The sequence below is a fragment of the Dermacentor silvarum genome, chromosome 1 (genome assembly GCF_013339745.2).
Source record: "Dermacentor silvarum isolate Dsil-2018 chromosome 1, BIME_Dsil_1.4, whole genome shotgun sequence".
Classification (NCBI taxonomy): domain Eukaryota; kingdom Metazoa; phylum Arthropoda; class Arachnida; order Ixodida; family Ixodidae; genus Dermacentor; species Dermacentor silvarum.
Genome location: NC_051154.1, coordinates 258,104,949 through 258,116,216, shown reverse-complemented (window position 1 = coordinate 258,116,216; position 11,268 = coordinate 258,104,949). Strand labels below are relative to the sequence as shown.

The 11,268-nt window shown below is 47.4% G+C and overlaps 1 protein-coding gene and 1 pseudogene across 1 annotated transcript; both read right to left on the bottom strand.

The window, feature by feature from the left end:
• LOC119439766 (polyphosphoinositide phosphatase-like) overlaps positions 1-11,268 on the bottom strand; it is a 93,684-nt pseudogene that overhangs the window by 34,182 nt on the left and 48,234 nt on the right.
• On the bottom strand, positions 9,381-10,598 carry LOC119437082 (piggyBac transposable element-derived protein 4-like). The gene has a single exon (XM_037704160.2). The coding sequence runs from the start codon at positions 10,575-10,577 to the stop codon at positions 10,122-10,124; it is 456 nt and encodes a 151-aa protein (XP_037560088.2). The 5' UTR covers positions 10,578-10,598; the 3' UTR covers positions 9,381-10,121.

Sequence of the window (11,268 nt, the reverse complement as noted above, 5' to 3'; positions counted from 1 at the left end):
TTCTTCAAAAGTATTTTTCGCAATACCAGTGGTGGCATCCACGTAGAAGGAAAGCTAGCTCGCTCACAAGCTTAGCTGTTTTCCGTTTGGGTGTGGTGTCGCGAAGTTGCCGTAGTTATTTTTTCTCATGAACACATTGGACCTCCTGGCGTCGCGGCGAGCGAACGAGGGGACATCCCTTTTGTCAAGCACGCCCATGTCCGCGCGAGCGCCTTCGAGCCTGATTAACTTGGAACCCCCTCGGGGTGTCATCGGCTGTCTCTTGCCGTTGCCTGAGCGGCGTAGCGCGTTCACGCCGGAGAAAGAAAGCTAACATAGCGGAGAGGCGTCGACAGCAGCAGTGTGAATGAAGACAGCGAAAGCAGGACCGTGCGTAAGCGGAGAACTTGTGCGTCGCAGGACCATGAGTCCGAGGAAGAACGTCGCCGTCTGCAGTCGCTCACGCCGGAGAAACTTAGGTGATGGTGATGATGATTTAATGGCATCCCCTCTGAAACGGGGCGGTGACAAATGGTCACCTAGCCTGCTTGATTTAATCAGGTATGCTCTACATGTTTGACAGCAAAGCTGTATACGCCTAGGCAAAACGTCCGTGCGTGCCCAGGAGGGCCCACCGCAGGAACCAGTGCGCATGCGCGAAAAAACAAAAAATCCCGAGTTGGAAAGGAGTTAGCAGCAAGAGAAGATGAATTGTCTGGGTCTTTCACCTCGGAATAACATGTGTTGGTGACGTACAGAGCGGTCCACTGTTAAAGGGAACACCGCGGAGCGCGTGGCGTCTGCTCGGGGCCACGCCGGCCGGCGGCTGCAACGAGTGTCGCGCAGGCGCAGTGGGCGGTGCTTTTTCGTAAAGTAATATGTTATTTAAAGGCATCTGTAGATTCTTTTTTCAGCCTGCGCACTGCAGCGACTCGAATATACATTAGTACAAATGAAATGGGCACTACACACGGAGAAATATTCTCCGTGTAGCTGTAGCTGTACGTCCGTAAAACAAAATTATCACGTTGGTCATGTAAGTTGAAACGGCAAAAATGTCTACGAGTTAATATTTTGCCTCGTCTAATTTTCTTTCAGCTTTGCAACAGCTGGCTGTCAGTGTGTGACCATGCAGTCACCGGTAAACATTAAAAAGGCGTGATCGGCTTGCTTCGCTGCTATCCGAAGCGCGGCCGCGCACGGTTGCAGACGACGAAAGAGCACCTCCCATAGCGCGCACTGCGCCTGCGCGAGACTCGTTGCAGCCGCCTGCCGGCGGTGGCGCCGAGCAGAAGTCACGCGTAAAAGCTTTAGTCACGCGTAGGGTGCCTCGATGCCAAGCGGATGCCAAGTGGCATCGAGGCGCCCTAGTCACGCGTAAAATCCACGTTCGCAGGCCGGAATACGGCGAATTTTTTTTACCGCCATCCTTTGATCAACGCCGCTTCTCTCACTCCTGTATCTCTGATTGGACGATGATAGCGCGCTTTCACTTCTTTATATATTTTTTTTCGCCTCAGAGCCATGTTGAAAGTCACTCTGCGCAGCTGCAGTCGCCGGCGGCGGCGCGCGCCCGGCCACGGCCGGGCTCGACTGGAGCGCGCGCTCGCTTCTTACAGCCTTCTCACCCGTCGGGGAAACAATGGGAAAGTTTCTGAGCACGTTTCGCCACCCGTCGGCGGTAGGGGCGCTGCGACCCTGACCCTGCTAAAGTCCCTATATAAGAAAAGTACCGCCATCTACTCTTTCCTCCGCCGCCTCCTCTCCTAAAGCGCTGGCTTGTTTCTTTACTTTTTGCTTGCGAAAGCCAAGTCGACGGTGGCGCACCTAGAAAGTCCACGTTGAAGCTTTGATGATGATTTATTGGCATCCCCTTTGAAACGGGGCGGCGACAAATAGTCACCTAGCCTGCTTGATTTAATCAGGTATACAATACATGTTCTTTATCTAGCATTTTTGTATACCTCTCATTATTTTTTTTCTTCAAAAATTTACCTTGTACCGCTGCCTATGATTTTAAGAGATCAGGTCGTACCCATCTTTTCCCTGCTTTTTTTCCACCAATACTCTAATCGTCTCTTGCTGATCTCTACGGCTGATCTGTTTATGTTTCCTTCCACTTTAAACCCAAGCGCTTATGGGAGTTGCACGTTACCTACGGTTCTCGCTAGGTGGATCCCGTCGCATTCCATTAGGATGTGCTGGGTGGTCTCTGGATCTTTACTGCAGCATACACATGTCTCATCTAGTTCCGAATATTTGTTCCGATATGTTTTCGTCCTTAGGCAACCGGCTCGAGCCTCAAATAGCAAGGCACTGTCCTTTGTGTTATCGTACAGATTTTCCCTTCTAATTTCTTTCTTCTCATTCTTGTAAATCTCCATTGTCCTTTTCGTTTCCATTTTTTGCATCCAATTCACGGTCTCTATTTCTCTCACTTTCTTTCTGATGACCCCTGGTTGTCTATTTACAGTTTCGATTATCCTGTACTTGGTTGCCAACTTCCTTGACCTCTTCCTCCATTCTGTGTCCACGCTTTTCATGAAGCTTTCAGGCCGGGCGCGCGCCGCCGCCGCCGCCGGCGACTGCGGCTGCGCAGAGGACTTTCAACATGGCTCTGAGGCGCAAAAAAAGAAAATATAAAGAAGTGAAAAGCGCGCGCTATCATCGTCCAATCGGAGATACAGGAGAGAGAGAAGCGGCATTTATCAAAGGATGGTGGTACTTTTCTTATATAGGGATTTTAGACCCTGCCTTCCCTGCTCCGCGTACATGCGCTTGCTTTCGCGCTCGCACGATCGTTTTCCCGCGCATTTTATTCGGTGCTCTGTCAGTGTCGTTCAGTATGAAGTAATTTGTGGGCTCCTGAAGACGGTCGTACAGCCTTTAGTGCGCGCGGCCACAGCCAAGACTTGGCGCCGTTCATTGCACATCGGTATATAACTGCTGTGTGATGGTGTATTGCTGTCTTCCGTATTGCAAGTCCTGTTCCGGGAAAACACCCGGTGTTTCTTTTCACCAGTTCCCAAGCAATGAGTTTCTAGCCCCAGTTTCTAGCGCTTTTGGACAAGATATTTGGACAAGATAGCATCAACTAATAAAGGAGAATTATAAGATGGGCATAACAAAGATCGTAGCCTTCTCCTCCGGATACGCTACTCGGCAAATACATAATTTCACTATAACTCCTTTTTCCTCACGCAGCAACTCCTTTAAGTATTCTTTTTTTCCGCGCACAATTGTGGACTGGAACAGCTAAAAAATGACGTCGTCTCTGCGCCAACATTAACTTCTTTGTTATCATGTTTACAGTGACATTATTTTGTTTGTGCCATGTTTGCAGTGACAGTGTTTTACTTCTTTAGTGTAACGTTGCGTGTGCCCATCCTGTACGCTTTGTATTTATTCAAATAACAGTTTTCTTTATTAACCTGTGCATTTTCTGTACATACCAATGTATTCCATATGCGTGTACCACCCTGCTAAAATCACCGCATGGTGATTGCAGTATTTATAAAATAAAAATAAATAAATAATAGCGTTTTTTTCCCTGATAAAGCCTCCGAACACCTGCCACGCAGGAATGTACTAGAAGTACTCGAAAGCGCAGTCCAGCCCTATTTACAACGCGCTGCCATCTTGAGCTGCCCTGAAGGTGTTGACGACAGTCATGCAATACGATCCGCAAATCTAATTACCGATAAGTTTCTGAGAATACGCCTTGTAAATCAGTCAAACCAGCTGACTGACGAAAACGACAAGCCTTCGACCTATGTACACAAGCCGCCAAGGAAACACTTTAGATTGTAATTGTGAATAAGACACATTTTTGAGGTACTGTGTCCGCAAGAGTTTTCGCCTGAAAGTATGGCAACCATTGTAAGTGCATACGAGCGCTAAATATTTATTTTCATTCCTCAAAATGCATTTGATGGCGGAGAGCTGTTCTCCCGGCGCATGCATCCCCAGTGAATTTAAAGAAGCTCGTTGTATTAATATAGTTACACTGCATCCATTTATAAGAAGCCTAGATGAACCATTTACGCGTCCTCTACAATTAGGCGACTTGTTCTTGAATGCACGGTGAGGTAAGAAGCGCGCCCGACCCAATCTTCCAGCGTTGCGCGCGCTGCACAGATCGGCTGGGAGCAGCTGAACAGGGTTAAAATCCCTATATAAGAAAAGTACCGCCATCCTTTGACAAATGCCGCTTCGCTCTCTCCTGTGTTATCCTGTATCTCCTATTGGACGATGATAGCGCGCGCTTTTCACTTCTTTATATTTTCTTTTTTTCCGCCTCAGAGCCATGTTGAAAGTCCTCTGCGCAGCCGCAGTCGCCGGCGGCGGCGGCGCGCGGCCGGCCTGAAAGCTTCAACGTGGACTTTCTAGGTGCGCCACCGTCGACTTGGCTTTCGCAAGCAAAAAGTAAAGAAAAAGCAAGCGCTTTAGGAGAGGAGGCGGCGGAGGAAATATAAGACCTACACCATGTTTGTAAACAGCGGTAGGCACCGTCGATATATTTGAGGCCCTATAGCGACGTCGCGTAGGTTCCGCCCACGTTCGCCGCCACCGCTTGCACGCGCGGGAGGCGCATTTTTTTTTTTTTTTTTTGAATGGGGGAGCTAAAACGACGATTTTATTATGAAGCACACAGTGGTGGTGGCGCCGGATTAAGTTTGACTACGTGAGGTTCTTTAATGTGCACCCAGTGCATGTTCTTGCATTTCGCCCCCATCGGGATACGGCCGAACGAGACGCTAGGCCTAGCTCGCTGACCGCCGCAGTGACGGCCGACAGCGCTTGCGACCTGGCCTGCTGTTCATCATAGTGCGCTTATTTTTGGCAACACGATTAACGTGGGCCCAAATGAATTGGTTTTGTCGGTGTCATTGGTGCGAATAGCAAACGAAACGTATACTACTTGCAAGCCAGCCGAGCCGCCTCGCTGACACGGCCTCTGCTTGGTTTCCGTCTGCGAGACGAAATGCGCCGTCGTATCGTTGCTCCCGATCGCTGCTTACTGGGCGCTGCTTTACGAAACACGCGCAAATTCAAGATATTTTTTCTATCAAGCACTATTTCATGTTAAGAACAAGCTGTAGCCGATTTCTACGTTGCCGTGAGCGGTGATAGAAGCGATCGCCTCGGTGATGGGACCGGCGAGGTACCGGCCCGCCTGTGTAGGCCCGCGCAATGTGAGCCAGCTGTTGTACGCGGCCGTCCGATCGCTTCAACTCTGTTCTAAGACTGTGCATTTTATTTCGGGCTCGAAATTTAATTGACACGTTCAGGCGCGTTTATGACATGCACACTGCAATAAACGCAGCTGTGACCGTGCTGCCTACGTGTGTGAACGTGTGATAGGATATCTACACTGCTGGTGGCTCAATTATTTGAGATGAAAATGAATTCGAATGTGACGTGCTTTGTGGGGCATCTATCCGCTCGACCTACATTCAAGGCTAATCCTAATCTAGCTTTGCCACAGTGCGGCAAGAAATTGTAATGACACGCTAACAACGATCCAGAGATCGTATATATAGGTTGGCTAATGCACGCCAATCAAAATAAAAGAGAAGCTTAAGGGTTACGAAATGTTTTGCGCATAATGGATGATCTGGTATCAGTATATCCAACTTTCGCTTTTTACCGCGGCGGCCCATTGCTTGCGACGGTTTTCATCAACAGGAAACCTATGACAACTTTAGCCTCTTGCGTATTTCGACGCAACTCAGCTCGTCCACATACTGCGTTTCTTTCATTGTAAAATCATAGAATAAAGACCTCACAGATGGAACCGCACAACCACCCGCGAAACCCAGCGGCTGCTGTTGTAGGCGCGACACGGGCGGCGGCTCGGCGGCGGAGTGCCTACCAAGCGAAACTAAATTCCGACGACAGCACCACCGCATTTCTGTGGCGTAGCGCCGTGGTGTAGGTGTATAGGGACTTTAAACAGGGTTAGAGTCACTGTTTTTCCAGTGACTCTAAACAGGGTTAGGGTGCCTCGAGGAGGACATCGAGGCACCCTAAACAGGGTGGGGTCGCAGCGGCGATAGGCATGAACTAGCCCCGATGCGAAGGCCGTAAGAAGAGAGCGCGCGCGCCAGTCGAGCCCGGCCGTGCACGGTCTAAGATATATAGTGTCCTCTTTAGGTGGGGACACTTGTCGGCTTGCTTGCTAGACGCGATCGACCAGATGAAGTAGCAACGGAGCGCGTCTATCGGGCCGGTGACAGCATATCGGCGGAATGACGCAACTTCAGTTAGAACGCAGGCGAGAGCTTGCACGGACAAGGAATGCGCGCATGCCCTCATCCCCACGTTCTCCCCTCTCCCCAGTGACCTACTTTCGCACATCACTCAATCATTTCGGATACCAACGGGAGATTAAACCAATAAAAAGTTTTCTGTGTTGAAGTTGCATCGTACCGCCGATAGGTATCCGCTGCCCTCACCGGGCTGATCGGCGCACGCCTTTGCTACTTTATCTGGTCGATTGCGTCTTGCGAGTGTCCTCACCTAAAGAGTATATATCGTACACCATGCTTCAAATACACAAATAGGCACTAAGTGTTCCGGCGTTGCTGTCATTTGCGTACGATTTCAGCTGATGACTATGGCGATGCGGACTCCACCGCTTTGTTTCAGTTGGACGCTAGCACTATTCTTGCTCTTTAGTGTCGCACATTTACGGCGCTTCTCGCTCACCGAGCTCCGAAAGTTGTCCAAATTAACCGATGTGCGGCCAAATAAGTCCGAATTAACGAGAGTTTGATTGCATCGAATAATGCATACGCCGGGCGGGACCAGAGGACGAGTCCGAATTAACCGATTTTCCGAATTAACGAAGGTCAAATTAATGAGGTTTTACTTATCGCACACTCATAATTTTAAGTAAAGGCAATAGCTGGAGAGATTATTTCTAGTCACAGAGAAACAATGAACTATGGGGCAATAAGGTGTATCTGGCTTAAAATTCAAGACACTTTTATTATTTTTAAGTTATATAGTATAATTCTCGACACAAACACAAGCAGCTGCCTACCTAAGTAAGGGTGCTCAGAAAAAATGCGCTACCTGACAGAATGTCTCATGTTTAACCATATGGCCTGTACAGCTTCATAAAGCCATCCACTTTCTCATTGGTGACCTCCAGTTTCATCACTTCCAAAAGGGATTTGCCGTGGTACTTCAGCACTGTTTGAGAAGAAAGAAATGCAAAATAGCAACAGAAAATTTATGTCACCTAACATTCTTATGAGCAGTCAGAAGAAATGAGCTAAGAGAAATAGCCTCATTTATCGCTGAATGTCAAACTGTGGCTAGGCTATACTATTTCCCCAAATGCAACTTGGTGGCATTTAATGGTCCACTGCCATCATTGGGTAACTGTAATTAAGTCTGATATATTTCACAAATGTGGCTATAAATCTGTAAATTTCTTCACAAAAGGGAGGCTGAAAGATTTCAGGAGTAAATTATAACAACGAACTTCTGCACCTTCTGTTATGTCACGATACAAGATGGCAGACTGAAGGTCTAATTACTAACCTTCTTCAACATCAAAAGGCAGAGACATGAGAACTCCTTCATCAAACCAGCAAGTATAACTGAAAATGAAGAAAAATTTGCATTATGTATAAATGAGCAAATATCTTGAACTAAAAAGCTGACGGTAGTGTAAGTGCACTAGGCAACATTTTCTATCGTGTATGAAAGGGACATTTGATAGGCTTGTTTAGGCAAGCACGGATAAAAAAATTTTTGGTGCTGCCATTAATATACTGTTACATCAGTTGAAGGAGACCTAAATCTCCTTTGCCATATCATTATAACATAATGAAGAACGCTGGTCTTCTTTCCATACTTAGCGTAAGAACTTATGCGTAATAACTTATGGTAAGAACTTAACTTATGCGTAAGAACTTAAGCGTAAGAACTTATGGGTCTCCTCATGTTGAGATGTATATTGAAGCACTGTACCCTTTGGCTATGTGCACGATGCACTCCCACAACGGGCGAATTCGTAGATATAGTTGCCTTTATAACGTAGTGCTTGGGGTCTTCAAAATCGCTCGTTATACAGGTAACTTCGTTGTAAAGGTAATGCACTGAACTGCTCACAATAGAACCGGGACACAAGTATCCCTTCATTATACAGGTCATTTCGTTGTAGAGGCGCTTGACTGTACTCAGATGGTTATTACACAGTGGTGGTTGGAAGTATATATGTTTATGCACCAAATGCTAGCCCACTGCTCGGGAATCTGGGACACATGACGAGGCCTTGCCACAGGGCGGCGTTGGTTGACCACATCAGCTTCAGTCAGAATCTTCTTAGGACAAGCTGTTCAGGTTATTACGTAATGTCCCTTCCAATGCTGCTGCACTGTCTGCCTCAAACTGGACTTTTTTAGCGAGCAACGCACTATTCCGAGGAGCACTAGCCCATCGTTCCACACAGCATCAGTGTGGTGTTTGACCCAATCAGCACGGCTCCAATGCACTGTTTGTCCTCATTCATCCTCTTCCAATCAACTACAGTCGACGATCGATAATTCAGACTTCATGGGGAACAAAAATAAGTCCAAACTATCGAATGTCCGAAAAAATGAATGTGGCCAAAAAAGATAATTTTATTTACGTTTTAATGCCCCTGTGCAAGGAAGAAGTGGTCGATTCGTTGCTGCACACACTTCCACTTACGTGCAACCAAGTACGCCTATATTTCTGCCAGTTTTCTGTTGTCGCTGTATGCTGATGCAAGGACTGCAAAGGCTCGAGTCGGATCTGCACGGCACATCATCATCTGAGTTAGAGTCGCTGTTTGAAGGTGGGAGAACTTGCTCAATTATTTCGTCATCATTCAGTTCGGCACACAACACCGCGCTGTTGACGTCTGCAAAGCCTTCAAATATAACGGAGGCAGGAATCGGCAGACCGTGGCCTAGCAGGTCGTCAATGATGTCCGCATTTGAGCTCGTTGTAGTAGGCGGCAGTTCAGGCTCTTCAGTTGTGGAGTCAGGGTCATTCGGACTGCGACTCAAAGACTCATTCGGAGTCAGACTGCGAGGGGACCATTGGTGCCATTTGACATGGCCTGTCGATAACTTCACGAGAAAGACTTCTTGGAGCCAGCAGAGCACTGTCTGGAACGCCAACTAAACAAACAGAATGGCGAGAGCGAGCGGGCCATGCGCTGGGATACCGGAATAGGATGTGGTGATCGCGTAGTTGATGCGACCTCAAAATTCAGGCAAAGCCTCCAAGATCAGCATTTGTAATTTAATCTGAGGCGTAGTGCTGTGACCGAGACAAGGCCTCAAAAATTACCGTTTTATGTGTATCATGTGTAATCTCTGAGGCCATACTTCATGTCTCATCGAGGTTGCCAGAGGAGATAATGGCGGCAGAATCTGCGTACGCTACAGTCTGGTGGCTGTCCGAAATATCGGTCGTCTTTACACATTAAGTCTACGGGGCCACTGGTGGTGCCACAAAGCTGTCCGAATTACCGAGCACGTCCGAATTATCGGTGTCCAATTTATCGGTCGGCGACTGTAGTGGCACAACAACACACTGGCAGCACTCTTCCTCACACAGTGTGCGCACCCTCCTCTCCACAATAACAAGGTGGGGAAAAGCTTTTTTTCAAGATGCCCCTATCGTGAAGAACTATCCGTCCTGTAAAATGCTTCCACATTAAAGGTATTAAAAAATATACAAAGAACAAGGTTAACAGCTCATGCTTGTAAGTACCTTCGGCTATCGTAAAACAAAGCACGAAATGCTCATTAACCCCTTAAGGGCTCATTTAACAAAAAAAATTATGTTCCAAAATTGCCAAATTTTTTATGACTCCGAAATGCTTCAGTAATATGTTCCAAACGAAAAAGTATTTGTGAAAACTTTTTACGGCAGATAAGAATGTTTTATTGGCCATTCCTCGCTCCATCATATAGTACCCTATAATACATGGGGCATTTGAGGTGTATTCTGAAACAAGTTCCTGCAACTCCAGAAAGTAAGGGTTGGAATTGAATTGCCGCGCAGAAGATGCACTATTCCTCGATAGTTCACTTAATACCATCCATGTGATAGCGTTCAAAGCACGGCCCTGCGCAGAGAGCCTTCTCGCACTACCTGCACCAGATCCTGGTTTCCTTGCGGATGTTTTTGCCATTTCCGTCTCGCTTCATGTAGCAGACTACGCAGCGGCGTGTCAGTTCTTGCTTCTTCTCTGTTGCTGGTATATGCGACGGCAAGTGGCGCTGAGCAAACCGTTTGATGTTCAGGGGACATCCCGGCCGCCCTTTCTTCTTGGTACCGCTCTTACAGGAGTACTTGGTGATGATTGCCTCAATAAGCTTGAGCCGGTAATCTAGATGAGATGCTCTGCCTCCTCGTTTCTGATAAATGATGAGTGAATTGTAGGTCGCTCCATCCAATAAGTGTTGGAAGATCTTTTTGTTTGAGATCTTCTTTCGCTTGCGTGGCACTGAGTAGCTGGACAGCATCTGATCTGCCTGGTCGACTCCTCCCATTGTATGGTTACAATCCAGGATAGCTTTGGGCTTCAAGGTTTGGTTGCCCATTTCAGCACTGTGAACTGTGTATAAAACCATTACCAGCTTTTTATCCATCCACTGTACAGCGAAACACTTGCCCCTTTGAAAGGCATTCAATTCGCCTTTCTTGGGCTTTGCCTTGGCGAAACCAGGAGGAAGGTTTTTGCGAGTGGCTCGTGTTGTGCCATAGATATCGGTAGATCTCTTGAAAAAGAAGTCAACCAGTTCTGGTGAGGTGCAAAAGTTGTCGGTTGTGATGCAGTAGCCTTTTTCTAGGAGGGGCTCCGCAAGCTTCAGTACAACTTTTATTGCCATTCCGAAGCTTTCTGTTCCTACTGACGAGATCTCAAGGCTGGTGCCTTTCCCTGTATATATTACTGAGTTTCAAATATAGCCGCTTTCAGACTCACACAGCAAGAATGACTTGATGCCAAACCTTGCTCTCTTCAGGGGCATGTACTGCTTCCAATTGAGCCATCCTTTGAATAGCAGCAAGCTCTCGTCGACACTTACGTCATGCTCAGGCACGTACAACACGCGGTAGTTGATCAGAAGCTCTTGATACACCAGCCAGATTTTTCTGAGATGAGGTTGAGGGTGTCCTTCCAAATTTTCGATGGTCGCGTTGTCAACAAAGTGCAACATTCTCATGATGAGTTTGAACTGGTTTATGGACATTATCTCACCACGGGCACGACATCGCACCGAGAATGGCATA